This window comes from Gopherus flavomarginatus, chromosome 23, assembly GCF_025201925.1.
Source record: "Gopherus flavomarginatus isolate rGopFla2 chromosome 23, rGopFla2.mat.asm, whole genome shotgun sequence".
Taxonomy (NCBI): Eukaryota; Metazoa; Chordata; order Testudines; family Testudinidae; genus Gopherus; species Gopherus flavomarginatus.
The window spans coordinates 243,525-270,925 of NC_066639.1; the positions used below are offsets into that span (position 1 = coordinate 243,525).

Genomic DNA, 27,401 nt, shown 5'->3' on the forward strand with positions numbered 1-27,401 from the left:
GGTCTCCCCTGGGTCCCTGGGAGGGGGGGGATCTCCCCGGGGGGTACAAGGGGTATCAGCTGGTGCGTGGGAGGTACCTGGGAACGGCGGGGGTCTCCCCTGGGTCCCTGGGAGGGGGGGATCTCCCCGGGGGGTACAAGGGGTATCAGCTGGTGCCCGGGAGGTACCTGGGAACGGCGGGGGTCTCCCCTGGGTCCCTGGGAGGGGGGATCTCCCCGGGGGGTACAAGGGGTATCACCTGGTGCCCGGGAGGTACCCTGGGAACGGCGGGGGGTCTCCCCTGGGTCCCTGGGAGGGGGGGGGGATCTCCCCGGGGGGTACAAGGGGTATCAGCTGGTGCCCGGGAGGTACCTGGGAACGGCGGGGGTCTCCCCTGGTCCCTGGGAGGGGGGGGATCTCCCCGGGGGGTACAAGGGGTATCAGCTGGTGCCCGGGAGGTACCTGGGAACGGCGGGGGTCTCCCCTGGGTCCCTGGGAGGGGGGGATCTCCCCGGGGGGTACAAGGGGTATCAGCTGGTGCCCGGGAGGTACCTGGGAACGGCGGGGGTCTCCCCTGGGTCCCTGGGAGGGGGGGGGATCTCCCCGGGGGGTACAAGGGGTATCAGCTGGTGCCCGGGAGGTACCTGGGAACGGCGGGGGTCTCCCCTGGGTCCCCTGGGAGGGGGGGGGATCTCCCCGGGGGGGTACAAAGGGGTATCACCTGGTGCCCGGGAGGTACCTGGGAACGGCGGGGGTCTCCCCTGGGGTCCCTGGGGGGGGGGATCTCTCCGGGGGGTACAAGGGGTATCAGCTGGTGCCCGGGAGGTACCTGGGAACGGCGGGGGTCTCCCCTGGGTCCCTGGGAGGGGGGGGATCTCCCCGGGGGGTACAAGGGGGTATCAGCTGGTGCGTGGGAGGTACCTGGGAACGGCGGGTGTCTCCCCTGGGTCCCTGGGAGGGGGGGGATCTCCCCGGGGGGTACAAGGGGTATCAGCTGGTGCCCGGGAGGTACCTGGGAACGGCGGGGGTCTCCCCTGGGTCCCTGGGAGGGGGGGGATCTCCCCGGGGGGGTACAAGGGGTATCAGCTGGTGCCCGGGAGGTACCTGGGAACGGCGGGGGTCTCCCCTGGGTCCCTGGGAGGGGGGGCTCTCCCCGGGGGGTACAAGGGGTATCAGCTGGTGCCCGGGAGGTACCTGGGAACGGCGGGGGTCTCCCCTGGGTCCCTGGGAGGGGGGGGATCTCCCCGGGGGGTACAAGGGGTATCAGCTGGTGCCCGGGAGGTACCTGGGAACGGCGGGGGTCTCCCCTGGGTCCCTGGGAGGGGGGGGATCTCCCCGGGGGGTACAAGGGGTATCAGCTGGTGCCCGGGAGGTACCTGGGAACGGCGTGGGTCTCCCCTGGGTCCCTGGGAGGGGGGGGATCTCCCCGGGGGGTACAAGGGGTATCAGCTGGTGCCCGGGAGGTACCTGGGAACGGCGGGGGTCTCCCTGGGTCCCTGGGAGGGGGGGTCTCCCCGGGGGGTACAAGGGGTATCAGCTGGTGCCCGGGAGGTACCTGGGAACGGCGGGGGTCTCCCCTGGGTCCCTGGGAGGGGGGGATCTCCCCTGGCAGGAACAAGGGGTATCAGCTGGTGCCCGGGAGGTACCTGGGAACGGCGGGGGTCTCCCCTGGGTCCCTGGGGGAGGGGGGGGTCTCCCCAGGGGGTACAAGGGGTATCACCTGGTGCCCGGGAGGTGCCTGGGAACGGCGGGGGTCTCCCCTGGGTCCCTGGGAGGGGGGGGATCTCCCCGGGGGGTACAAGGGGTATCAGCTGGTGCCCGGGAGGTACCTGGGAAAGGCGGGGGTCTCCCCTGGGTCCCTGGGAGGGGGGGAACTCCCCGGGGGGTACAAGGGGAATCAGCTGGTGCCCGGGAGGTACCTGGGAACGGCGGGGGTCTCCCCTGGGTCCCTGGGAGGGGGGGGATCTCCCCGGGGGGTACAAGGGGTATCAGCTGGTGCCCGGGAGGTACCTGGGAACGGCGGGGGTCTCCCCTGGGTCCCTGGGAGGGGGGGGATCTCCCCGGGGGGTACAAGGGGTATCAGCTGGTGCCCGGGAGGTACCTGGGAACGGCGGGGGTCTCCCCTGGGTCCCTGGGAGGGGGGGGATCTCCCCGGGGGGGTACAAGGGGTATCAGCTGGTGCCCGGGAGGTACCTGGGAACGGCGGGGGTCTCCCCTGGGTCCCTGGGAAGGGGGGTCTCCCCGGGGGGTACAAGGGGTATCAGCTGGTGCCCGGGAGGTACCTGGGAACGGCGGGGGTCTCCCCTGGGTCCCTGGGAGGGGGGGATCTCCCCGGGGGGTACAAGGGGTATCACCTGGTGCCCGGGAGGTACCTGGGAACGGCGGGGGTCTCCCCTGGGTCCCTGGGAGGGGGGGGATCTCCCCGGGGGGTACAAGGGGTCTCAGCTGGTGCCCGGGAGGTACCTGGGAACGGCGGGGGTCTCCCCTGGGTCCCTGGGAGGGTGAGGATCTCCCCTCCTCTGCTGGGGGCAACGGGAGGCTCCCTGGAGTGTCCTTCAGTGCAGAAGGGGGCTCCCCTGGTCTCTGGGGGCAGCGAGGGGGTCCCTGGGACTTACTGGGGGCTCACGGGGGTCCCCAGGGGCAACTGGGGGGTCCCCTGGTCTCTGGGAGCGGCTGGAAGTTCCCTCAGGGTCCCTGGGGCCAGTGAGGGGCTCCTGGGGTCTCAGGGGGCTGGGTGCTCCCGGGGGGCGATTGGGGGTTCCTGCGGGTCCTTAGGTGGCAGGGGGCTCCCCGGGGGTGGCTGGGGGGTTCCTGAGGTGGCAGGGGGCTCCCAGGGGGCGGCCGGGGGCTCACCGGGTCTCCTGGTGGGTGCCCAGGCAGCGCACACAGCAGTAACGCGCCCCACAGCTCACACAGGTGTAGTGGGAGGGGAGGCCGCAGACGGCGCAGAAGGGGCGCTGGGGGGGCTGGCAGTTCCCGCGGGGCAGTGGGGGGCTCCTGGGGGGCAGCGGGGGGCTCCCGGGGGGCGGCAGGGGGCTCACCGGGTCTCCTGGTGGGTGCCCAGGCAGCGCACACAGCAGTAACGCGCCCCACAGCTCACACAGGTGTAGTGGGAGGGGAGGCCGCAGACGGCGCAGAAGGGGCGCTGGGGGGGCTGGCAGTTCCCGGGGGGGCAGTGTGGGGCTCCTGGGGGGCAGCGGGGGGCTCCCGGGGGGCGGCAGGGGGCTCACCGGGTCTCCTGGTGGGTGCCCAGGCAGCGCACACAGCAGTAACGTGCCCCACAGCTCACACAGGTGTAGTGGGAGGGGAGGCCGCAGACGGCGCAGAAGGGGCGCTGGGGGGGCTGGCAGTTCCCGGGGGGCAGTGGGGGCGGCGGGGGGCTCCCGGGGGGCGGTGGGGGGCTCACCGGGTCTCCTGGTGGGTGCCCAGGCAGCGCACACAGCAGTAACGCGCCCCGCAGCTCACACAGGTGTAGTGGGAGGGGAGGCCGCAGACGGCGCAGAAGTGGCGCTGGGGGGGGGGGGCTTGGAGTTCCCGGGGGGCAGTGGGGGAGGCGGGGGGCTCCCAGGGGGGCACAGGGGGCTCCCGGGGGGCGGCGGGGGCTCACCAGGTCTCCTGGTGGGTGCCCAGGCAGCGCACACAGCAGTAACGCGCCCCGCAGCTCACGCAGGTGTAGTGGGAGGGGAGGCCGCAGACGGCGCAGAAGGGGCGCTGGGGGGGCTGGCAGTTCCCGGGGGGCAGTGGGGGTGGTGGCGGGCTCCCGGGGGGCGGCGGGGGGCTCCCGGGGGGCAGCGGGGGTGGCGGGGGGCTCCCGGGGGGCAGTGGGGGGCTCCCGGGAGGCTCACCGGGTCTCCTGGTGGGTGCCCAGGCAGCGCACACAGCAGTAACGCGCCCCACAGCTCACACAGGTGTAGTGGGAGGGGAGGCCGCAGACGGCGCAGAAGTGGCGCTGGGGGAGGCTGGAGGGGGCCGCGCAGGCCGTCAGGTAGTTGGGGCCCTCGCTGGTGCTCAGGTTCTGGGGGGCAGGAACAGTGTGAGCCCCAGGCAGCCCCCCATGCCTCTGCCCCACAGCCCCTGCTGGCTCCCCCCTCCTCCACCGACACCCCCCCACCACAGCCCCCACCCCACTACTCCTGCCACCTCACAGCCCCTACTGGCCCCCACACCCCTGCCCGACAGCGTCTGCCCACCCCCACACTTCTGCCCCACAGCCCCCACCCCACTGCCCCTGCTGGCCCCTCACACCTCCGCCACGCTGGCCCCACCTACACAATGGCCCCCCGCCTTCTCCATGTCCCCAGCTCACCCTCACTCCTCCTTCTCATGCTCCAGGCCAGACCCCCCCACCACAAACACCCCCCCACACACACACACACTCTAGTGGTGGGCCAAACACACACATACACTCGGGGGCTGGGCCAGCCAGACACAACCTCCCGCACACACACTCGGGGGCTGGGCCAGCCACACACACACACACACACACACCCGGGGGCTGGGCCAGACACACACACACACACACACACACCCGCACACACTCGGGGGCTGGGCCAGCCACACACACACACACACACACTCGGGGGCTGGGCCAGCCACACACACACACACACAGTCGAGGGCTGGGCCAGCCAGACACACACACACACACACTCGAGGGCTGGGCCAGCCAGACACACACACACAAACACACACACTCGAGGGCTGGGCCAGCCAGACACACACACACAAACACACACACTCCAGGGCTGGGCCAGCCACACACACACACTCGAGGGCTGGGCCAGCCACACACACACACACACACACTCGAGGGCTGGGCCAGCCACACACACACACACACACACACACACACACACTCGAGGGCTGGGCCAGCCACACACACACACACACACTCGAGGGCTGGGCCAGCCACACACACACACACACACACTCGAGGGCTGGGCCAGCCACACACACACACACACACACTCGAGGGCTGGGCCAGCCAGACACACACACACACACACACACACTCCAGGGCTGGGCCAGACACAGACACACACACACAGACACACACACACACTCCAGGGCTGGGCCAGCCAGCCACACACACACCCCCACACACTCGGGGGCTGGGCCAGCCAGACACACACACACACACACACACACACTCGGGGGCTGGGCCAGACACACACACACACACACACACACTCCAGGGCTGGGCCAGAAAGCTCTCCCAGTGACCCTGCAACCCCCTCCCCAGCCCAGGTGCCTCCCTGAGAACTCACCTGGTCTTTGGGGGGTGGGGGGTTTTCCCTGGTCTCCCAGGGAGTTCCCAGGGAGGCAACAGGGATCTCCCCGGGGGGGTACAAGGGGTATCAGCTGGTGCCCGGGAGGTACCTGGGAACGGCGGGGGTCTCCCCTGGGTCCCTGGGAGGGGGGGGATCTCCCCGGGGGGTACAAGGGGTATCAGCTGGTGCCCGGGAGGTACCTGGGAACGGCGGGGGTCTCCCCTCGGTCCCTGGGAGGGGGGGGATCTCCCCGGGGGGTACAAGGGGTATCAGCTGGTGCCCGGGAGGTACCTGGGAACAGCGGGGGCTCCCCTGGGTCCCTGGGAGGGGGGGGATCTCCCCGGGGGGTACAAGGGGAATCAGCTGGTGCCCAGGAGGTACCTGGGAACGGCGGGGGTCTCCCCTGGGTCCCTGGGAGGGGGGGATCTCCCCGGGGGGTACAAGGGGAATCAGCTGGTGCCCAGGAGGTACCTGGGAACGGCGGGGGTCTCCCCTGGGTCCCTGGGAGGGGGGGGATCTCCCCGGGGGGTACAAGGGGTATCAGCTGGTGCCCGGGAGGTACCTGGGAACGGCGGGGGTCTCCCCTGGGTCCCTGGGAGGGGGGATCTCACCGGGGGGTACAAGGGGTATCAGCTGGTGCCCGGGAGGTACCTGGGAACGGCGGGGGTCTCCCCTGGGTCCCTGGGAGGGGGGGTCTCCCCGGGGGGTACAAGGGGTATCAGCTGGTGCCCGGGAGGTACCTGGGAACGGCGGGGGTCTCCCCTGGGTCCCTGGGAGGGGGGGGATCTCCCCGGGGGGGTACAAGGGGTATCAGCTGGTGCCCGGGAGGTACCTGGGAACGGCGGGGGTCTCCCCTGGGTCCCTGGGAGGGGGGAGATCTCCCCGGGGGGTACAAGGGGTATCAGCTGGTGCCCGGGAGGTACCTGGGAACGGCGGGGGTCTCCCCTGGGTCCCTGGGAGGGGGGGGATCTCCCCGGGGGTACAAGGGGTATCAGCTGGTGCCCGGGAGGTACCTGGGAACGGCGGGGGTCTCCCCTGGGCCCCTGGGAGGGGGGGGATCTCCCCGGGGGGTACAAGGGGTATCAGCTGGTGCCCGGGAGGTACCTGGGAACGGCGGGGGTCTCCCCTGGGTCCCTGGGAGGGGGGGGATCTCCCCGGGGGGTACAAGGGGTATCACCTGGTGCCCGGGAGGTACCTGGGAACGGCGGGGGTCTCCCCTGGGTCCCTGGGGGGGGGGATCTCTCCGGGGGGTACAAGGGGTATCAGCTGGTGCCCAGGAGGTACCTGGGAACGGCGGGGGTCTCCCCTGGGTCCCTGGGGGGGGGGATCCTCTCCGGGGGGTACAAGGGGTATCAGCTGGTGCCCGGGAGGTACCTGGGAACGGCGGGGGTCTCTCCTGGGTCCCCGGGAGGGGGGGGATCTCCCTGGGGGTACAAGGGGTATCAGCTGGTGCCCGGGAGGTACCTGGGAATGACGGGGGTCTCCCCTGGGTCCCTGGGAGGGGGGGCTCTCCCCGGGGGGTACAAGGGGTATCAGCTGGTGCCCGGGAGGTACCTGGGAACGGCGGGGGTCTCCCCTGGGTCTCTGGGAGGGGGGGGTCTCCCCGGGGGGTACAAGGGGTATCACCTGGTGCCCAGGAGGTACCTGGGAACGGCGGGGGTCTCCCCTGGGTCCCCTGGGTGGGGGGGGATCTCCCCGGGGGGTACAAGGGGTATCAGCTGGTGCCCGGGAGGTACCTGGGAACGGCGGGGGTCTCCCCTGGGTCCCTGGGAGGGGGGGGATCTCCCCTGGCAGGTACAAGGGGTATCAGCTGGTGCCCGGGAGGTACCTGGGAACGGCGGGGGTCTCCCCTGGGTCCCTGGGAGGGGGGGATCTCCCCGGGGGGTACAAGGGGTATCAGCTGGTGCCCAGGAGGTACCTGGGAACGGCGGGGGTCTCCCCTGGGTCCCTGGGAGGGGGGGATCTCCCCGGGGGGTACAAGGGGTATCAGCTGGTGCCCGGGAGGTACCTGGGAACGGCGGGGGTCTCCCCTGGGTCCCTGGGAGGGGGGGGATCTCCCCGGGGGGTACAAGGGGTATCAGCTGGTCCCCGGGAGGTACCTGGGAACGGCGGGGGTCTCCCCTGGGTCCCTGGGAGGGGGGGGGGATCTCCCCGGGGGGGTACAAGGGGTATCAGCTGGTGCCCGGGAGGTACCTGGGAACGGCGGGGGTCTCCCCTGGGTCCCTGGGAGGGGGGGGATCTCCCCTGGCAGGTACAAGGGGTATCACCTGGTGCCCGGGAGGTACCTGGGAACGGCGGGGGTCTCCCCTGGGTCCCTGGGAGGGGGGGATCTCCCGGGGGGGTACAAGGGGTATCACCTGGTGCCCGGGAGGTACCTGGGAACGGCGGGGGTCTCCCCTGGGTCCCTGGGAGGGCGGCGATCTCCCCGGGGGGTACAAGGGGTATCAGCTGGTGCCCGGGAGGTACCTGGGAACGGCGGGGGTCTCCCCTGGGTCCCTGGGAGGGGGCGGATCTCCCAGGGGGGTACAAGGGGTATCAGCTGGTGCCCGGGAGGTACCTGGGAACGGCGGGGGTCTCCCCTGGGTCCCTGGGAGGGGGCGGATCTCCCCGGGGGGTACAAGGGGTATCACCTGGTGCCCGGGAGGTACCTGGGAACGGCGGGGCTCTCCCCTGGGTCCCTGGGAGGGGGGGGGATCTCCCCGGGGGGTACAAGGGGTATCAGCTGGTGCCCGGGAGGTACCTGGGAACGGCGGGGGTCTCCCCTGGGTCCCTGGGAGGGGGGGGGATCTCCCCGGGGGGTACAAGGGGTATCAGCTGGTGCCCGGGAGGTACCTGGGAACGGCGGGGGTCTCCCCTGGGTCCCTGGGAGGGGGGGTCTCCCCGGGGGGTACAAGGGGTATCACCTGGTGCCCGGGAGGTACCTGGGAACGGCGGGGGTCTCCCCTGGGTCCCTGGGAGGGGGGAGATCTCCCCTGGGGGCACCAGATCTCCCCTCCTCTGCTGGGGGCAACGGGAGGCTCCCTGGGGTGTCCTTCACAGCAGAATGGGTCTCCCCTGGTCTCTGGGGGCAGCGAGGGGGTCCCTGGGACTTACTGGGGGCTCACGGGGGTCCTCTGCAGCAACTGGGGGGTCCCCTGGTCTCTGCGAGTGGCTGGAAGTTCCCTCAGGGTCCCTGGGGGCAGTGAGGGGCTCCTGGGGTCTCAGGGGGCTGGGAGATCCCGGGGGGTGACTGGGGGTTCCTGCGGGTCCCTAGGTGGCAGGGGGCTCCCCGGGGGTGGCTGGGGGGTCACTGAGGCGGCGGGGGGCTCCCGGGGGGCTCACCAGGTCTCCTGGTGGGTGCCCAGGCAGCGCACACAGCAGTAACGCGCCCCGCAGCTCACGCAGGTGTAGTGGGAGGGGAGGCCGCAGACGGCGCAGAAGGGGCGATGGGGGGGCTGGCAGTTCCCGGGGGGCTCCCAGGGGGCAGCGGGGGGCAGCGGGGGGCTCCCAGGGGGCGGCAGGGGGCTCACCGGGTCTCCTGGTGGGTGCCCAGGCAGCGCACACAGCAGTAACGCGCCCCACAGCTCACACAGGTGTAGTGGGAGAGGAGGCCGCAGACGGCGCAGAAGGGGCGCTGGGGGGGCTGGCAGTTCCTGGGGGGCAGTGGGGGGCTCCCGGGGGGCGGCGGGGGGCTCCCGGGGGGCGGCGGGACTCACCAGGTCTCCTGGTGGGTGCCCAGGCAGCGCACACAGCAGTAACGCGCCCCGCAGCTCACACAGGTGTAGTGGGAGGGGAGGCCGCAGACGGCGCAGAAGGGGCGCTGGGGGGGGCTGGCAGTTCCCGGGGGGCAGTGGGGGTGGCGGGGGGCTCCCGGGGGGCAGTGGGGGGCTCACCGGGTCTCCTGGTGGGTGCCCAGGCAGCGCACACAGCAGTAACGCGCCCCACAGCTCACACAGGTGTAGTGGGAGGGGAGGCCGCAGACGGCGCAGAAGGGGCGCTGGGGGGGCTGGCAGTTCCCGGGGGGCAGTGGGGGTGGTGGGGGGCTCCCGGGGGGGCAGCGGGGTCTCCCGGGGGGTGGCGGGGGGCTCACCGGGTCTCCTGGTGGGTGCCCAGGCAGCGCACAGAGCAGTAACGCGCCCCGCAGCTCATGCAGGTGTAGTGGGAGGGGAGGCCGCAGACGGCGCAGAAGGGGCGCTGGGGGGGCTGGCAGTTCCCGGGGGGCAGTGGGGGTGGTGGGGGGCTCCCGGGGGGCAGCGGGGTCTCCCGGGGGGGCGGCGGGGGGCTCACCGGGTCTCCTGGTGGGTGCCCAGGCAGCGCACACAGCAGTAACGCGCCCCGCAGCTCACACAGGTGTAGTGGGAGGGGAGGTCGCAGACGGCGCAGAAGGGGTGCTGGGGGGGCTGGCAGTTCCCGGGGGGCAGTGGGGGTGGCGGGGGGCTCCCGGGGGCAGTGGGGGGCTCACCGGGTCTCCTGGTGGGTGCCCAGGCAGCGCACACAGCAGTAACGCGCCCCACAGCTCACACAGGTGTAGTGGGAGGGGAGGCCACAGACGGCGCAGAAGTGGCGCTGGGGGGGCTGGCAGTTTCCGGGGGGCAGTGGGGGTGGCGGGGGGCTCCCGGGGGGCTCACCGGGTCTCCTGGTGGGTGCCCAGGCAGCGCACACAGCAGTAACGCGCCCCACAGCTCACACAGGTGTAGTGGGAGGGGAGGCTGCAGAAGGGGCGCTGGGGGGGTGGCAGTTCCCGGGGGGCAGCAGGTGGCTCCCGGGGGGCGGCGGGGGGCTCCCGGGGGGGCGGCGGGGGGCTCACCGGGTCTCCTGGTGGGTGCCCAGGCAGCGCACACAGCAGTAACGCGCCCCGCAGCTCACGCAGGTGTAGTGGGAGGGGAGGCTGCAGAAGGGGCGCTGGGGGGGCTGGCAGTTCCCAGGGGGCTCCCGGGGGGCGGCGGGGGGCTCACCGGGTCTCCTGGTGGGTGCCCAGGCAGCGCACACAGCAGTAACGCGCCCCACAGCTCACACAGGTGTAGTGGGAGGGGAGGCCGCAGACGGCGCAGAAGGGGCGCTGGGGGGGCTGGCAGTTCCCGGGGGACAGTGGGGGTGGCGGGGGGCTCCAGGGGGGCGGCGGGGGGCTCCCGGTGGGCAGCGGGGGGCTCACCGGGTCTCCTGGTGGGTGCCCAGGCAGCGCACACAGCAGTAACGCGCCCCGCAGCTCACAGGTGTAGTGGGAGGGGAGGCTGCAGACGGCGCAGAAGGGGTGCTGGGGGGGCTGGCAGTTCCCGGGGGGGCTCCCAGGGGGAGGCGGGGGGCTCCCGGGGGCAGTGGGGGGCTCACCGGGTCTCCTGGTGGGTGCCCAGGCAGCGCACACAGCAGTAACGCGCCCCACAGCTCACACAGGTGTAGTGGGAGGGGAGGTCGCAGACGGCGCAGAAGGGGCGCTGGGGGGGCTGGCAGTTCCCGGGGGGCGGCGGGGGGCTCCCGGGGGGCAGCGGGGGGCTCCCGGGGGGCAGCGGGGGGCTCACCGGGTCTCCTGGTGGGTGCCCAGGCAGCGCACACAGCAGTAACGCGCCCCACAGCTCACACAGGTGTAGTGGGAGGGGAGGCCGCAGACGGCGCAGAAGTGGCGCTGGGGGAGGCTGGAGGGGGCCGCGCAGGCCGTCAGGTAGTTGGGGCCCTCGCTGGTGCTCAGATTCTGGGGGGCAGGGACAGTGTGAGCCCCAGCCAGCCCCCCATGCCTCTGCCCCACAGCCCCTGCTGGCCCCCCCACCTGCGCCGACACCCCCCCGCCACAGCCCCCACCCCACTGCTCCTGCCACCTCACAGCCCCTACTGGCCCCCCACGCCCCTGCCCGACAGCCTCTGCCCACCCCCACACTTCTGCCCCACAGCCCCCACCCCACTGCCCCTGCTGGCCCCTCACACCTCCGCCACGCTGGCCCCACCTACACAATGGCCCCCCGCCTTCTCCCTGTCCCCAGCTCACCCTCACTCCTCCTTCTCATGCTCCAGGCCAGACCCCCCCACCACAAACACCCCCCCCCACACACACACCCCCACACACAAACAGACATTCCCAGGGGCCAGACAGACACAACCTCCCACACACACACACACTCGGGGGCTGGGCCAAACACACAAACACACACAGACATTCCCAGGGGCCAGCCAGACACAACCTCCCGCACACACACTCCGGGGCTGGGCCAGCCACACACACACACACCCCCACACACACACTCGGGGGCTGGGCCAGCCACACACACACACACACACTCACACTCCAGGGCTGGGCCAGCCAGACACACACACACACTCACACTCCAGGGCTGGGCCAGCCAGACACACACACACACACACACTCCAGGGCTGGGCCAGCCAGACACACACACACACACACACCCCCACACACTCGGGGGCTGGGCCAGCCAGACACACACACACACACTCGGGGGCTGGGCCAGCCAGACACACACACACACACTCGGGGGCTGGGCCAGCCAGACACACACACACACACTCGGGGGCTGGGCCAGCCAGACGCACACACACCCCCCCACACACTCGGGGGCTGGGCCAGCCAGCCACACACACACCCCCCCACACACTCGGGGGCTGGGCCAGCCAGCCACACACACACACCCCCACACACTCCAGGGCTGGGCCAGCCACACACACACACACACACTCCAGGGCTGGGCCAGCCACACACACACACACACACTCCAGGGCTGGGCCAGCCACACACACACACACACACTCCAGGGCTGGGCCAGCCACACACACACACACACACTCCAGGGCTGGGCCAGCCACACACACACACACACACACACTCGGGGGCTGGGCCAGCCAGACACACACACACACCCCCACACACTCGGGGGCTGGGCCAGGCAGACACACACACCCACACACACTCCAGGGCTGGGCCAGACACACACACACACACACACCCCCACACACTCGGGGGCTGGGCCAGGGAGACACACACACCCCCACACACTCGGGGGCTGGGCCAGCCACACACACACACACACACACACTCGGGGGCTGGGCCAGACACACACACACACACACACACACACACACTCGGGGGCTGGGCCAGCCAGACACACACACACACACACACACACACTCGGGGGCTGGGCCAGCCAGACACACACACACACACACACACTCGGGGGCTGGGCCAGCCACACACACACACACACACACACACACTCGGGGGCTGGGCCAGACACACACACACACACACACACACTCGGGGGCTGGGCCAGCCAGACACACACACCCCCACACACTCGGGGGCTGGCCCAGCCAGACACACACACACACCCCCACACACTCGGGGGCTGGGCCAGCCAGACACACACACACACTCCCACACACTCGGGGGCTGGGCCAGCCACACACACACACACCCCCACACACTCGGGGGCTGGGCCAGCCAGACACACACACACACTCGGGGGCTGGGCCAGACACACACACACACACACACCCACACACTCGGGGGCTGGGCCAGCCACACACACACACCCCCCCACACACTCGGGGGCTGGGCCAGCCAGACACACACACACACTCGGGGGCTGGGCCAGACACACACACACACACACACCCACACACTCGGGGGCTGGGCCAGCCACACACACACACACCCCCACACACTCGGGGGCTGGGCCAGCCAGACACACACACACACTCCAGGGCTGGGCCAGACACACACACACACACCCCCACACACTCGGGGGCTGGGCCAGCCAGACACACACACACACACACACTCGCGGGCTGGGCCAGACACACACACACACACACACACACACACTCGGGGGCTGGGCCAGCCAGACACACACACACACTCCAGGGCTGGGCCAGACACACACACACACCCCCCCACACACTCGGGGGCTGGGCCAGCCACACACACACACACACACCCCCACACACTCGGGGGCTGGGCCAGCCCCCCACCCCCCATGATGAAGCAGGGGGGTTCCTGTTGTTTCCCGGGGGTTGCATGCAGAGGGAGTGGGACTCAGTTTCCCCGGGGGGGAGAGGGAGTTTGTCGGGGCACAGGACCGGGGAGGGACCCGGAGACCCATCTCAGGGGGGACAATGGGCTGCGGGGAGAGGACCCCGGTGAGCTGAGAGTGTGGGGGGGGGTCTGGAAACGGGTCCCAGCTCGGGGCGACCCAGCCCCTAAGGCCCCCCCGTGGGCAGGGCAGGCTGGGGGGCAATGAACTCCTCCTGCCCCTACCGAGAGGTGTCTGCTCAGGGCTGGGACGGCAGCAAGGGGGTCTCGTCCGGCAGCCCAGGAGCCCTGAGATTTGGGCAGACCCCAGCGGGACCCAGGATCGGTGTGTGTCTCTGGGGCTGGGGTCACCGCTCTCGCCCCCCTTCCATGGGTCGGCCCCCCGGCTAACGGCCAGGCCGGTCGGTCGGGAGAGCGAGGCCGAGACGCTGCTGGAAACGGAGACACACCCTGGGCCACGAGCCGGCAGCATCTCCGAGCCGCCCGGGGGTTCGAGGGGGGGAGCCTCCAGCCACAAGGCCTGAGCCCCCCGAATACGGACACGGGGCTGGACCTAAAACGGCTCCTGGCCCCTCCGGGCCGGGCCTGAGCCTCAGGAAGGGGCTCGGGTCTGCCCCCCCCCGCTCGCGTCTCTGCCCCCGTTTAGCAGCGTCGGCAGGAACTGGCCGTGGGGGGACTCGGGCTCAGAGCTCCGGGAGAACCACCCCCGGGCAGCACCGCACAGCTGGGGTCAACGTGTAATAACCCCCCCCGTCACGCCGGGGAGTCGCCCCCAGCCTGAGATCGGGGGGGCCCAGAGCCAGGGGACTCCCCGGGGGCACCCCAGAGCCGGGGGGACTCCCCGGGGGCGCCCCAGAGCCAGGGGACTCCCCGGGGGCGCCCCAGAGCCAGGGGACTCCCCGGGGGCGCCCCAGAGCCAGGGGAACTCCCCGGGGGGGACACGGCAGACAGACGTGCTGAGGCTCCAAGAGGGGCAGCTCCAGGAGGTGGGGGGTCCTGACCCCAAGAGAGAGTGGCCCCCCGAGAAGGGCTGTCGCCCTGAAAGGGGCACCCCCCACGGACCGCACGGGGTCACGAGGGGGCACGATCTATGAGGCCGTGACACCCCCTGACACATACACTCTCCCAGGGGCCAGCCTGGACACCCCCCACACACACACCCTCCAGGGCTGGGCCAGACGCCCCCCCCCCCCACAAACACTCTCAGGGGCCAGGCCAGACGCCCCACACACATACACACACACATTCCAAGCCTGAGCCAGATGCCCCCCACACACACACTCCAGGGCTGAGCCAGACGCCCCACACAAACACACACGCACACTCCGAGGGGCCAGCCCAGACCCCCCCCCCCCACACACACACTCGAAGGCTGAACCAGATGCCCCCCCTCCACACACAGATACTCCCAAGGGCCAGCCCGAACCCCCCCCCCCACACACACACACACTTCCAGGGGCCAGCCCGAACCCCCCCCCACACACACACACACACTCCCAGGGGCCAGCCCGAACCCCCCCCCCCACACACACACACTCCCAGGGGCCAGCCCGAACCCCCCACACACACACACACACTCCCAAGGGCCAGCCCGAACCCCCCCACACACACACTTCCAGGGGCCAGCCCGAACCCCCCACACACACACACACACTCCCAAGGGCCAGCCCGAACCCCCCACACACACACACACACTCCCAAGGGCCAGCCCGAACCCCCCACACACACACTTCCAGGGGCCAGCCCGAACCCCCCACACACACACACACACTCCCAAGGGCCAGCCCTAACCCCCCCACACACACACTTCCAGGGGCCAGCCCGAACCCCCCCCCCCACACACACACTCCCAGGGGCCAGCCCGAACCCCCCCCACACACACACACTCTGAGGGGCCAGCCCGAACCCCCCCACACACACACACACTCTGAGGGGCCAGCCCGAACCCCCCCCCCCCCACACACACACTCCCAGGGGCCAGCCCGAACCTCCCCCACACACACACACACACACACTCCCAGGGGCCAGCCCGAACCCCCCCCACACACACACACTCTGAGGGGCCAGCCCGAACCCCCCCACACACACACACACTCTGAGGGGCCAGCCCGAACCCCCCCCACACACACACACACACTCCCAGGGGCCAGCCCGAACCCCCCCCACACACACACACACTCCCAGGGGCCAGCCCAAACCCCCCCCCACACACACACACACTCTGAGGGGCCAGCCCGAACCCCCCCCACACACACACACACTCCCAGGGGCCAGCCCGAACCTCCCCCCCCCACACACACACACACTCCCAGGGGCCAGCCCGAACCCCCCCCCCACACACACACACACTCCCAAGGGCCAGCCCGAACCCCCCACACACACACACACTCCCAGGGGCCAGCCCGAACCCCCCCACATACACACACACTCCCAAGGGCCAGCCCGAACCCCCCCACACACACACACACTCTGAGGGGCCAGCCCGAACCCCCCCCACACACACACACACTCCGAGGGGCCAGCCCGAACCTCCCCCCCACACACACACACACACTCCCAGGGGCCAGCCCGAACCCCCCCCACACACACACACTCTGAGGGGCCAGCCCGAACCCCCCCCCACACACACACACTCCCAGGGGCCAGCCCGAACCCCACACACACACACACCCAGTCCCCGGGCCCTCCCCCCGGACGTACCGTACCTGCTCCTCCAGCAGCGCCTGGAAGTTTTTCCGGAAGCGCAGTTTGAAGTGATCTCCCCGGGTTTTCTTTTTCTTCTTCCCTGGGGGGGCAGAGCCGCCGTTCAAACCCGCCCCCCACGCAGCCCCCAGCTGGGGCCAGCCGCACCACGGGGGGTGGGATCCCCGGAGCCTGGCCCCACGCTGTGGCGGGGAGACGTTGGGGCAGGTTCGGGGAGCGGGGCGCTGGGCAGAGACCAACGGGGCAGAGACCCCCTCACACGAGAGTACCTCCCACTCAATCTGCTCTGGCCCCCGTCCCCAGCCCTACAACCTATTCCCCACAGCAGCCCCCCCCCCGCTCTGACCCACCAGCCCCACTCCCCTCCCAGAGCCAGAGAGAGAACCCAGGAGTCCTGGCTCCCAGCCCCCCTGCTCTGACCCACCAGCCCCCACTCCCCTCCCAGAGCCAGGGAGAGAACCCAGGAGTCCTGGCTCCCAGCCCCCCTGCTCTGACCCACCAGCCCCCACTCCCCTCCCAGAGCCAGGGAGAGAACCCAGGAGTCCTGGCTCCCAGCCCCCCCTGCTCTGACCCACCAGCCCCCACTCTCCTCCCAGAGCCGGGGAGAGAACCCAGGAGTCCTGGCTCCCAGCCGCCCTGCTCTAACCCCCCAGCCCCCACTCCCCTCCCAGAGCCGGGGAGAGAACCCAGGAGTCCTGGCTCCCAGCCCCGAGCCGGGGAGAACCCAGGCGTCCCGGCTCCCAGCCCCGAGCCGGGGAGAACCCAGGCGTCCCGGCTCCCAGCCCCGAGCCGGGGAGAACCCAGGCGTCCCGGCTCCCAGCCCCGAGCCGGGGAGAACCCAGGCGTCCCGGCTCCCAGCCCCGAGCCGGGGAGAACCCAGGCGTCCCGGCTCCCAGGCCCGAGCCGGGGAGAACCCAGGCGTCCCGGCTCCCAGGCCCGAGCCGGGGAGAACCCAGGCGTCCCGGCTCCCGCCCCCGAGCCGGGGAGAACCCAGGCGTCCCGGCTCCCGCCCCCGAGCCGGGGAGAACCCAGGCGTCCCGGCTCCCGCCCCCGAGCCGGGGAGAACCCAGGCGTCCCGGCTCCCGCCCCCGAGCCGGGGAGAACCCAGGCGTCCGGGCCCCCGCCCCCGAGCCGGGGAGAACCCAGGCGTCCCGGCCCCCAGCCCCCCGCCCGAGCCAGGGGTCCGGCGCACCCGTCTCGGCGTCGTCGTCGAACTGGGGCAGGCGTTTGACCAGCTGGGGCAGGTTGGCGTGGGGGTCGTCCTGGAAGTTGTCGTTCTCCAGCGCCTCCAGCTGGCGGTTCAGCCGGCGCTGCCGGGTCGCCCGGTCCAGGATGCGCCGCTGCCCGGGGTCCTGGGAGCGCACTGGGGGGGAGCCGTGGGGCAGCTGTGAGCCCCCCCTGCTCCTGCTGCCCCCCCACTGCCCCCATCTCCCAGCCCCACTGCCCCGCCCAGACCCCCTGCTCCCGCCACCCCCCACTGCCCCCATCACCCGGCCCCACTGCCCCCGCCCAGACCCCCTGCTCCCGCTGCCCGGGGTCCTGGGAGCGCACTGCGGGGGAGCCGTGGGGCACCGGTGAGCCCCCCCGCTCCCGCTGCCCCCCCACTGCCCCCATCACCCGGCCCCACTGCCCCGCCCAGACCCCCTGCTCCCGCTGCTCGGGGTCCTGGGAGCGCACTGGGGGGGAGCCGGGGGGCAGCTGTGAGCCCCCCACTCCCGCTGCCCCCACTGCTGCCCCCCCACTGCCCCCATCACCCAGCCCCACTGCCCCGCCCAGACCCCCTGCTCCCTCCGCCCTCCACTGCCCCCATCACTCGGCCCCACTGCCCCCGCCCAGACCCCCTGCTCCCGCCGCCCCCCACTGCCCCCATCACCCGGCCCCACTGCCCCGCCCAGACCCCCTGCTCCCGCCGCCCCCCCACTGCCCCCATCACCCGGCCCCACTGCCCCCGCCCAGACCCCCTGCTCCCGCCGCCCCCCCACTGCCCCCCATCACCCGGCCCCACTGCCCCGCCCAGACCCCCTGCTCCCTGCCCGCCCCCCCCACTGCCCCATCACCCGGCCCCCACTGCCCGCCCAGACCCCCTGCTCCCGCTGCCCCCCACTGCCCCCATCACCCAGCCCCGCTGCCCCCCGCCCAGACCCCCTGCTCCCGCCGCCCCCCACTGCCCCCATCACCCGGCCCCACTGCCCCGCCCAGACCCCCTGCTCCCGCCGCCCCCCCCACTGCCCCCATCACCCGGCCCCACTGCCCCCGCCCAGACCCCCTGCTCCCGCCGCCCCCCACTGCCCCCCATCACCCGGCCCCACTGCCCCGCCCAGACCCCCTGCTCCCGCCGCCCCCCCACTGCCCCCATCACCCGGCCCCACTGCCCCGCCCAGACCCCCTGCTCCCGCCGCCCCCCACTGCCCCCATCACCCGGCCCCACTGCCCCGCCCGGAGCCCCTGCTCCCGCCGCCCCCCACTGCCCCCATCACCCGGCCCCACTGCCCCGCCCAGACCCCCTGCTCCCGCCGCCCCCCACTGCCCCCATCACCCGGCCCCACTGCCCCGCCCAGACCCCCTGCTCCCACCGCCCCCCACTGCCCCCATCACCCGGCCCCGCTGCCCCCGTCCGGACCCCCTGCTCCCGCCACCCCCCACTGCCCCCATCACCCGGCCCCACTGCCCCCGCCCAGACCCCCTGCTCCCACCGCCCCCCACTGCCCCCATCACCCGGCCCCACTGCCCCGCCCAGACCCCCTGCTCCCACCGCCCCCCCACTGCCCCCATCACCCGGCCCACTGCCCCGCCCAGACCCCCTGCTCCCGCCGCCCCCCCACTGCCCCCATCACCCGGCCCCACTGCCCCGCCCGGACCCCCCGCTCCCTCCGCCCTCCACTGCCCCCATCACCCGGCCCCACTGCCCCGCCCGGACCCCCTGCTCCCGCCGGCCCCCCACTGCCCCCATCACCCGGCCCCACTGCCCCCGCCCGGACCCCCTGCTCCCGCCGGCCCCCCACTGCCCCCATCACCCGGCCCCACTGCCCCCGCCCGGACCCCCTGCTCCCGCCGCCCCCCACTGCCCCCATCACCCGGCCCCACTGCCCCGCCCGGACCCCCTGCTCCCTCCGCCCTCCACTGCCCCCATCACCCGGCCCCGCTGCCCCCGCCCGGACCCCCTGCTCCCGCCACCCCCCCACCGCCCCCATCACCCGGCCCCACTGCCCCCGCCCAGACCCCCTGCTCCCGCCACCCCCCACTGCCCCCATCACCCGGCCCCGCTGCCCCCGCCCGGACCCCCTGCTCCCGCCCCCCCCACTGCCCCCATCACCCGGCCCCACTGCCCCGCCCAGACCCCCTGCTCCCGCCGCCCCCCACTGCCCCCATCACCCGGCCCCACTGCCCCCGCCCGGAGCCCCTGCTCCCGCTGCCCCCCCACTGCCCCCATCACCCGGCCCCACTGCCCCGCCCGGAGCCCTGCTCCCGCCGCCCCCCACTGCCCCCATCACCCGGCCCCACTGCCCCCGCCCCGACCCCCTGCTCCCGCCGCCCCCCACTGCCCCCATCACCCGGCCCCACTGCCCCGCCCGGACCCCCTGCTGCCGCCGCCCCCCCACTGCCCCATCTCCCAGCCCCACTGCCCCGCCCAGACCCCCTGCTCCCGCCGGCCCCCCACTGCCCCCATCACCCGGCCCCACTGCCCCGCCCGGACCCCCTGCTCCCTCCGCCCTCCACTGCCCCCATCACCCAGCCCCACTGCCCCGCCCAGACCCCCTGCTCCCGCCGCCCCCCACTGCCCCCATCACCCGGCCCCCGCTGCCCCCGCCCAGACCCCCTGCTCCGCCGCCCCCACTGCCCCCATCACCCGGCCCCACTGCCCCGCCAGACCCCCTGCTCCCGCCGCCCCCCCACTGCCCCCATCACCCGGCCCCACTGCCCCCGCCCAGACCCCCTGCTCCCGCCGCCCCCACTGCCCCCATCACCCGGCCCCACTGCCCCGCCCGGACCCCCTGCTCCCGCCACCCCCCACTGCCCCCATCACCCGGCCCCACTGCCCCCGCCCAGACCCCCTGCTCCCACCGCCCCCCACTGCCCCCATCACCCGGCCCCACTGCCCCGCCCAGACCCCCTGCTCCCACCGCCCCCCCCACTGCCCCCATCACCCGGCCCCACTGCCCCGCCCAGACCCCCTGCTCCCGCCGCCCCCCACTGCCCCCATCACCCGGCCCCCACTGCCCCGCCCGGACCCCCTGCTCCCGCCGGCCCCCCACTGCCCCCATCACCCGGCCCCACTGCCCCGCCCAGACCCCCGCTCCCCGCCGCCCCCCACTGCCCCCATCACCCGGCCCCACTGCCCCGCCCGGACCCCCCGCTCCCGCCGCCCCCCCACTGCCCCCATCACCCGGCCCCACTGCCCCGCCCGGACCCCCTGCTCCCGCCGCCCCCACTGCCCCCATCACCCGGCCCCACTGCCCCGCCCGGACCCCCTGCTCCCTCCGCCCTCCACTGCCCCCATCACCCGGCCCCGCTGCCCCCGCCCAGACCCCCCGCTCCCGCCGCCCCCCCCACTGCCCCCATCACCCGGCCCCACTGCCCCGCCCGGAGCCCCTGCTCCCGCCGCCCCCCACTGCCCCCATCACCCGGCCCCACTGCCCCCGCCCCGACCCCCTGCTCCCGCCGCCCCCACTGCCCCATCACCCGGCCCCACTGCCCCGCCCGGAGCCCCTGCTCCCGCCGCCCCCCACTGCCCCCATCACCCGGCCCCACTGCCCCCGCCCAGACCCCCTGCTCCCGCCGCCCCCCCACTGCCCCCATCACCCGGCCCCACTGCCCCGCCCGGACCCCCTGCTGCCGCCGCCCCCCCACTGCCCCCATCTCCCACCCCCACTGCCCCGCCCAGACCCCCTGCTCCCGCCGGCCCCCCACTGCCCCCATCACCCGGCCCCACTGCCCCGCCCGGACCCCCTGCTCCCGCCGCCCCCCACTGCCCCCATCACCCGGCCCCACTGCCCCGCCCGGACCCCCTGCTGCCGCCGCCCCCCCACTGCCCCCATCTCCCAGCCCCACTGCCCCGCCCAGACCCCCTGCTCCCGCCGCCCCCCCACTGCCCCCATCTCCCAGCCCCACTGCCCCGCCCAGACCCCCTGCTCCCGCCGGCCCCCCACTGCCCCCATCACCCGGCCCCACTGCCCCGCCCAGACCCCCCTGCTCCCGCCACCCCCCACTGCCCCGCCCGGACCCCCTGCTCCCGCCGCCCCCCCACTGCCCCCATCACCCGGCCCCACTGCCCCGCCCGGACCCCCTGCTCCCGCCGCCCCCCCACTGCCCCCATCACCCGGCCCCACTGCCCCGCCCGGAGCCCCTGCTCCCGCCGCCCCCCACTGCCCCCATCACCCGGCCCCACTGCCCCGCCCGGACCCCCTGCTGCCGCCGCCCCCCCACTGCCCCCATCTCCCAGGCCCCACTGCCCCGCCCAGACCCCCTGCTCCCGCCGGCCCCCCACTGCCCCCATCACCCGGCCCACTGCCCCGCCCAGGACCCCTGCTCCCTCCGCCCTCCACTGCCCCCATCACCCAGCCCACTGCCCCGCCCGGACCCCCTGCTCCCGCCGCCCCCCACTGCCCCCATCACCCGGCCCCGCTGCCCCCGCCCAGACCCCCTGCTCCCGCCGCCCCCCACTGCCCCCATCACCCGGCCCCACTGCCCCGCCCAGACCCCCTGCTCCCGCCGCCCCCCCACTGCCCCCATCACCCGGCCCCACTGCCCCCGCCCAGACCCCCTGCTCCCGCCGCCCCCCACTGCCCCCATCACCCGGCCCCACTGCCCCGCCCAGACCCCCTGCTCCCGCCGCCCCCCACTGCCCCATCACCCGGCCCCACTGCCCCGCCCAGACCCCCTGCTCCCGCCGCCCCCCACTGCCCCCATCACCCGGCCCCGCTGCCCCCGCCCGGACCCCCTGCTCCCGCCACCCCCCACTGCCCCCATCACCCGGCCCCACTGCCCCGCCCAGACCCCCTGCTCCCACCGCCCCCCCACTGCCCCCATCACCCGGCCCCACTGCCCCGCCCAGACCCCCTGCTCCCGCCGCCCCCCCCACTGCCCCCATCACCCGGCCCCACTGCCCCGCCCGGACCCCCCCGCTCCCTCCGCCCTCCACTGCCCCCATCACCCGGCCCCACTGCCCCGCCCAGACCCCCGCTCCCGCCGCCCCCCACTGCCCCCATCACCCGGCCCACTGCCCCGCCCGGACCCCCCGCTCCCGCCGCCCCCCCACTGCCCCCATCACCCGGCTCCCACTGCCCCCGCCCGGACCCCCTGCTCCCGCCGGCCCCCCACTGCCCCCATCACCCGGCCCCACTGCCCCGCCCGGACCCCCCGCTGCCCGCCGCCCCCCACTGCCCCCATCACCCGGCCCCACTGCCCCGCCCGGACCCCCTGCTCCCTCCGCCCTCCACTGCCCCCATCACCCGGCCCCGCTGCCCCCGCCCAGACCCCCCGCTCCCGCCGCCCCCCCACTGCCCCCATCACCCGGCCCCACTGCCCCGCCCGGACCCCCTGCTCCCGCCGCCCCCCACTGCCCCCATCACCCGGCCCCACTGCCCCCGCCCCGACCCCCTGCTCCCGCCGCCCCCCACTGCCCCCATCACCCGGCCCCACTGCCCCGCCCGGAGCCCCTGCTCCCGCCGCCCCCCACTGCCCCCATCACCCGGCCCCACTGCCCCCGCCCCGACCCCCTGCTCCCGCCGCCCCCCACTGCCCCCATCACCCGGCCCCACTGCCCCGCCCGGACCCCCTGCTCCCTCCGCCCTCCACTGCCCCCATCACCCGGCCCCACTGCCCCGCCCGGACCCCCTGCTCCCGCCGGCCCCCCACTGCCCCCATCACCCGGCCCCACTGCCCCGCCCAGACCCCCCGCTCCCGCCGCCCCCCACTGCCCCCATCACCCGGCCCCACTGCCCCGCCCGGACCCCCCGCTCCCGCCGCCCCCCCACTGCCCCCATCACCCGGCTCCACTGCCCCCGCCCGGACCCCCTGCTCCCGCCGGCCCCCCACTGCCCCCATCACCCGGCCCCACTGCCCCGCCCGGACCCCCCGCTCCCGCCGCCCCCCACTGCCCCAATCACCCGGCCCCACTGCCCCGCCCGGACCCCCTGCTCCCTCCGCCCTCCACTGCCCCCATCACCCGGCCCCGCTGCCCCCGCCCAGACCCCCCGCTCCCGCCGCCCCCCCACTGCCCCCATCACCCGGCCCCACTGCCCCGCCCGGAGCCCCTGCTCCCGCCGCCCCCCACTGCCCCCATCACCCGGCCCCACTGCCCCCGCCCCCGACCCCCTGCTCCCGCCGCCCCCCACTGCCCCCATCACCCGGCCCCACTGCCCCGCCCAGACCCCCCGCTCCCGCCGCCCCCCACTGCCCCCATCACCCGGCCCCACTGCCCCGCCCAGACCCCCCGCTCCCGCCGCCCCCCACTGCCCCCATCACCCGGCCCCACTGCCCCGCCCAGACCCCCTGCTCCCTCCGCCCTCCACTGCCCCCATCACCCGGCCCCGCTGCCCCCGCCCAGACCCCCCGCTCCCGCCGCCCCCCCACTGCCCCCATCACCCGGCCCCACTGCCCCGCCCGGACCCCCTGCTCCCGCCGCCCCCCACTGCCCCCATCACCCGGCCCCACTGCCCCCGCCCCGACCCCCTGCTCCCGCCGCCCCCCACTGCCCCCATCACCCGGCCCCACTGCCCCGCCCAGACCCCCCGCTCCCGCCGCCCCCCACTGCCCCCATCACCCGGCCCCACTGCCCCGCCCAGACCCCCTGCTCCCGCCGCCCCCCACTGCCCCCATCACCCGGCCCCACTGCCCCGCCCGGACCCCCCCGCTCCCGCCGCCCCCCACTGCCCCCATCACCCGGCCCCACTGCCCCCGCCCGGACCCCCTGCTCCCGCCGCCCCCCCACTGCCCCCATCACCCGGCCCCACTGCCCCGCCCAGACCCCCTGCTCCCGCCGCCCCCCCACTGCCCCCATCACCCGGCCCCACTGCCCCCGCCCGGACCCCCTGCTCCCTCCGCCCCCCACTGCCCCCATCACCCGGCCCCACTGCCCCGCCCAGACCCCCTGCTCCCGCCGCCCCCCCACTGCCCCCATCACCCGGCCCCACTGCCCCGCCCAGACCCCCGGCTCCCGCCGCCCCCCACTGCCCCCATCACCCAGCCCCACTGCCCCGCCCGGACCCCCCTGCTCCCGCCGCCCCCCACTGCCCCCATCACCCGGCCCCACTGCCCCGCCCAGACCCCCTGCTCCCGCCGCCCCCCACTGCCCCCATCACCCGGCCCCACTGCCCCGCCCGGAGCCCCTGCTCCCGCCGCCCCCCACTGCCCCCATCACCCGGCCCCACTGCCCCGCCCAGACCCCCTGCTCCCGCCGCCCCCCACTGCCCCCATCACCCGGCCCCACTGCCCCGCCCAGACCCCCTGCTCCCGCCGCCCCCCACTGCCCCCATCACCCGGCCCCACTGCCCCGCCCAGACCCCCTGCTCCCGCCGCCCCCCCACTGCCCCCATCACCCGGCCCCACTGCCCCGCCCAGACCCCCTGCTCCCGCCGCCCCCCACTGCCCCCATCACCCGGCCCCACTGCCCCCATCACCCGGCCCCACTGCCCCGCCCGGAGCCCCTGCTCCCGCCGCCCCCCACTGCCCCCATCACCCGGCCCCACTGCCCCGCCCAGACCCCCTGCTCCCGCCGCCCCCCACTGCCCCCATCACCCGGCCCCGCTGCCCCGCCCCCGACCCCCTGCTCCCGCCACCCCCCCACTGCCCCCATCACCCGGCCCCACTGCCCCGCCCGGACCCCCTGCTCCCGCCGCCCCCCCACTGCCCCCATCACCCGGCCCCACTGCCCCGCCCAGACCCCCTGCTCCCGCCGCCCCCCACTGCCCCCATCACCCGGCCCCACTGCCCCGCCCAGACCCCCTGCTCCCGCCGCCCCCCCACTGCCCCCATCACCCGGCCCCACTGCCCCCATCACCCGGCCCCACTGCCCCGCCCGGAGCCCCTGCTCCCGCCGCCCCCCACTGCCCCGCCCGGACCCCCTGCTCCCGCCGCCCCCCCCCTGCCCCCATCACCCGGCCCCACTGCCCCGCCCAGACCCCCTGCTCCCGCCGCCCCCCCACTGCCCCCATCACCCGGCCCCACTGCCCCGCCCGGACCCCCCGCTCCCGCCGCCCCCCCACTGCCCCCATCACCCGGCCCCACTGCCCCGCCCAGACCCCCTGCTCCCGCCGCCCCCCACTGCCCCCATCACCCGGCCCCACTGCCCCGCCCGGACCCCCTGCTCCCTCCGCCCTCCACTGCCCCCATCACCCGGCCCCGCTGCCCCCGCCCAGACCCCCCGCTCCCGCCGCCCCCCCACTGCCCCCATCACCCGGCCCCACTGCCCCGCCCAGACCCCCTGCTCCCGCCGCCCCCCACTGCCCCCATCACCCGGCCCCGCTGCCCCGCCCCCGACCCCCTGCTCCCGCCACCCCCCCACTGCCCCCATCACCCGGCCCCACTGCCCCGCCCGGAGCCCCTGCTCCCTCCGGTACCTGACACCTTCTTCTCCACCATGCTGGGACCGGGCTGGGAGCGCTCCACGTCACTTCCGGGACACGGCCCCCGCCGCCATCTTACCCGGGGCAGCCCCGCTTCCGCCCCCCGCTAGGCCCCGCCCCCGCCCCCGCCGCCATCTTACCCGGGGCAGCCCCGCTTCCGCCCCCCGCTAGGCCCCGCCCCTGCCGCCATCTTACCCGGGGCAGCCCCGCTTCCGCCTCCCGCCATAGGCCCCGCCCTCTCGGTGCTGGGGGCCGGGATCTGCTCCTGGGGGGCGGGGCTCGGTCAGCTCCCGGCCAGGGGGGCTGGGCCGGACCCCTCCTAGTGCCCCTCCCCCAGGATCCCGCCCCCGGGCTCACCCCCCCCTCCAGCCCCCGGGCCCCCCCCAGTCCCCCCCCATCTCCCTCCCCCCAACAGCCCCCGGGCACCCCCCGCTGCCCCCCCTCCAGCCAGGGGCCCCCCCACCGACCCCAGGCCCCTCATCTTCCTCCCCCAACAGCCCTCCGGCACCCCCCCACTGCCCCCCCACCACCCCCGGCCCCCCCATCTCCTCCCCCCAGCAGCCCTAGGCCCCCCCACTGCCCCCCTCCAGCCATGGCCCCCCCTACAGCCCCCGGGCCCCCCCATCTCCCTCCCCCAACAGCCCTAGGGCACCCCCCCACTGCCCCCCCTCCAGCCATGGCCCCCCCCACAGCCCCCGGGCCCCCTCATCTTCCTCCCCCAACAGCCCTAGGGCACCCCCCACTGCCCCCCCACTGCCCCCGCCCCCCCCATTTCCCTCCCCCTGACAGCCCCTGGGCACCCTCCCATTTCCCCCGACAGCCCCCGGCCACCCCCCACTTCCCCCGGCCCCCCCCATCTCCCCTGCCCCGAACAGGGCCGTGTCCCCGCGATCCGTGCCAAGGCCTGACCCTAAGGGATCTGCCCCGGCCGGTATGGAGCCCGGACGCGCCTCCCCCTGACCCATATCTCGCAGGGGCAGGGAATCCGGAGCGCTTCGGGGCGCGTCTACACAGCACGGGACACGGGGGGGTGGAATGAGCGCTGGAAGGGAGCCCGCCCCCGCTCGGCCTCGGGGGGTGATTTCCTCGCTGGGCCGGCCCGGAGAGAGAAATCAGCCCCCCAGGCTGCAGTCCAGTCGGGATCCCAGTGTAGACGCTCCCCCCGGCCCCCAATCGGCGCAGTGACCCCACTAGCCCCAGAGGGGCACCCGCCCAGCACTCTCTGCCTAGGTCACTGGATCGATGTGGGGTGTGGTAGGGGGATGGACTTTCTACACCCCCATGAGAGCCCCTCCTTTCCCAGGCCCACGAGGAGAACCCAGGAGTCCTGGCTCCCAGCCCCCCCTGCTCTAACCCACCAGCCCCCACTCCCCTCCCAGAGCCGGGAGAGAACCCAGGAGTCCTGGCCCCCAGCCCCCTGGTCTGACCCACCAGCCCCCACTCCCCTTCCAGAGCCAGGGAGAGAACCCAGGAGTCCTGGCCCCCAGCCCCCTGGTCTGACCCACCAGCCCCCACTCCCCTTCCAGAGCCAGGGAGAGAACCCAAGAGTCCTGGCTCCCAGCCCCCCCTGCTCTAACCACCAGCCCCCACTCCCCTCCCAGAGCCGGGGAGAGAACCCAGGAGTCCTGGCTCCCAGCCCCCCCTGCTCTGACCCACCAGCCCCCACTCCCCTCCCAGAGCCGGGGAGAGAACCCAGGAGTCCTGGCTCCCAGCCCCCTCTGCTCTAACCCACCAGCCCCCACTCCCCTCCCCGAGCCAGGGAGAGAACCCAGGAGTCCTGGCTCCCAGCCCCCCCTGCTCTGACCCACCAGCCGCCACTCCCCTCCCAGAGCCGGGGAGAGAACCCAGGAGTCCTGGCTCCCAGCCCCCCGTCTG

The 27,401-nt window shown here is 74.7% G+C and overlaps 1 protein-coding gene and 2 long non-coding RNA genes across 7 annotated transcripts; 2 read left to right on the forward strand and 1 right to left on the reverse strand.

Annotated features, from left to right (window-relative positions):
• Positions 1–2,795: 2,795 nt before the first annotated feature.
• On the forward strand, positions 2,796–4,018 carry LOC127039483 (uncharacterized). Of its 4 annotated transcripts, none has more exons than XR_007771017.1 (3): positions 2,796–2,835; positions 3,590–3,649; positions 3,888–4,018. It is a non-coding gene; the product is annotated as an uncharacterized LOC127039483 (long non-coding RNA). The 4 variants fall into 4 exon arrangements; XR_007771015.1 differs by lacking the exon at positions 2,796–2,835 and adding an exon at positions 2,980–3,023; XR_007771014.1 differs by lacking the exon at positions 2,796–2,835 and adding an exon at positions 3,169–3,212.
• A 4,700-nt stretch (positions 4,019–8,718) lies between these two features.
• Positions 8,719–9,458, forward strand: LOC127039527 (uncharacterized). 2 transcript variants are annotated; one of them, XR_007771107.1, is made up of 3 exons: positions 8,719–8,761; positions 8,948–9,007; positions 9,382–9,458. It is a non-coding gene; the product is annotated as an uncharacterized LOC127039527 (long non-coding RNA). The 2 variants fall into 2 exon arrangements; XR_007771106.1 differs by lacking the exon at positions 9,382–9,458 and adding an exon at positions 9,185–9,261.
• Positions 9,459–10,725: 1,267 nt separating this feature from the next.
• Positions 10,726–25,615, reverse strand: ZNHIT1 (zinc finger HIT-type containing 1). Its single transcript, XM_050933221.1, has 4 exons — positions 25,521–25,615; positions 17,156–17,326; positions 15,966–16,045; positions 10,726–10,914 (listed from the first exon to the last, which is right to left on the reverse strand). The coding sequence occupies exons 1-4, from the start codon at positions 25,540–25,542 to the stop codon at positions 10,741–10,743; spliced, it is 447 nt and encodes a 148-aa protein (XP_050789178.1). The 5' UTR covers positions 25,543–25,615; the 3' UTR covers positions 10,726–10,740.
• Between the last annotated feature and the right edge of the window lie 1,786 nt (positions 25,616–27,401).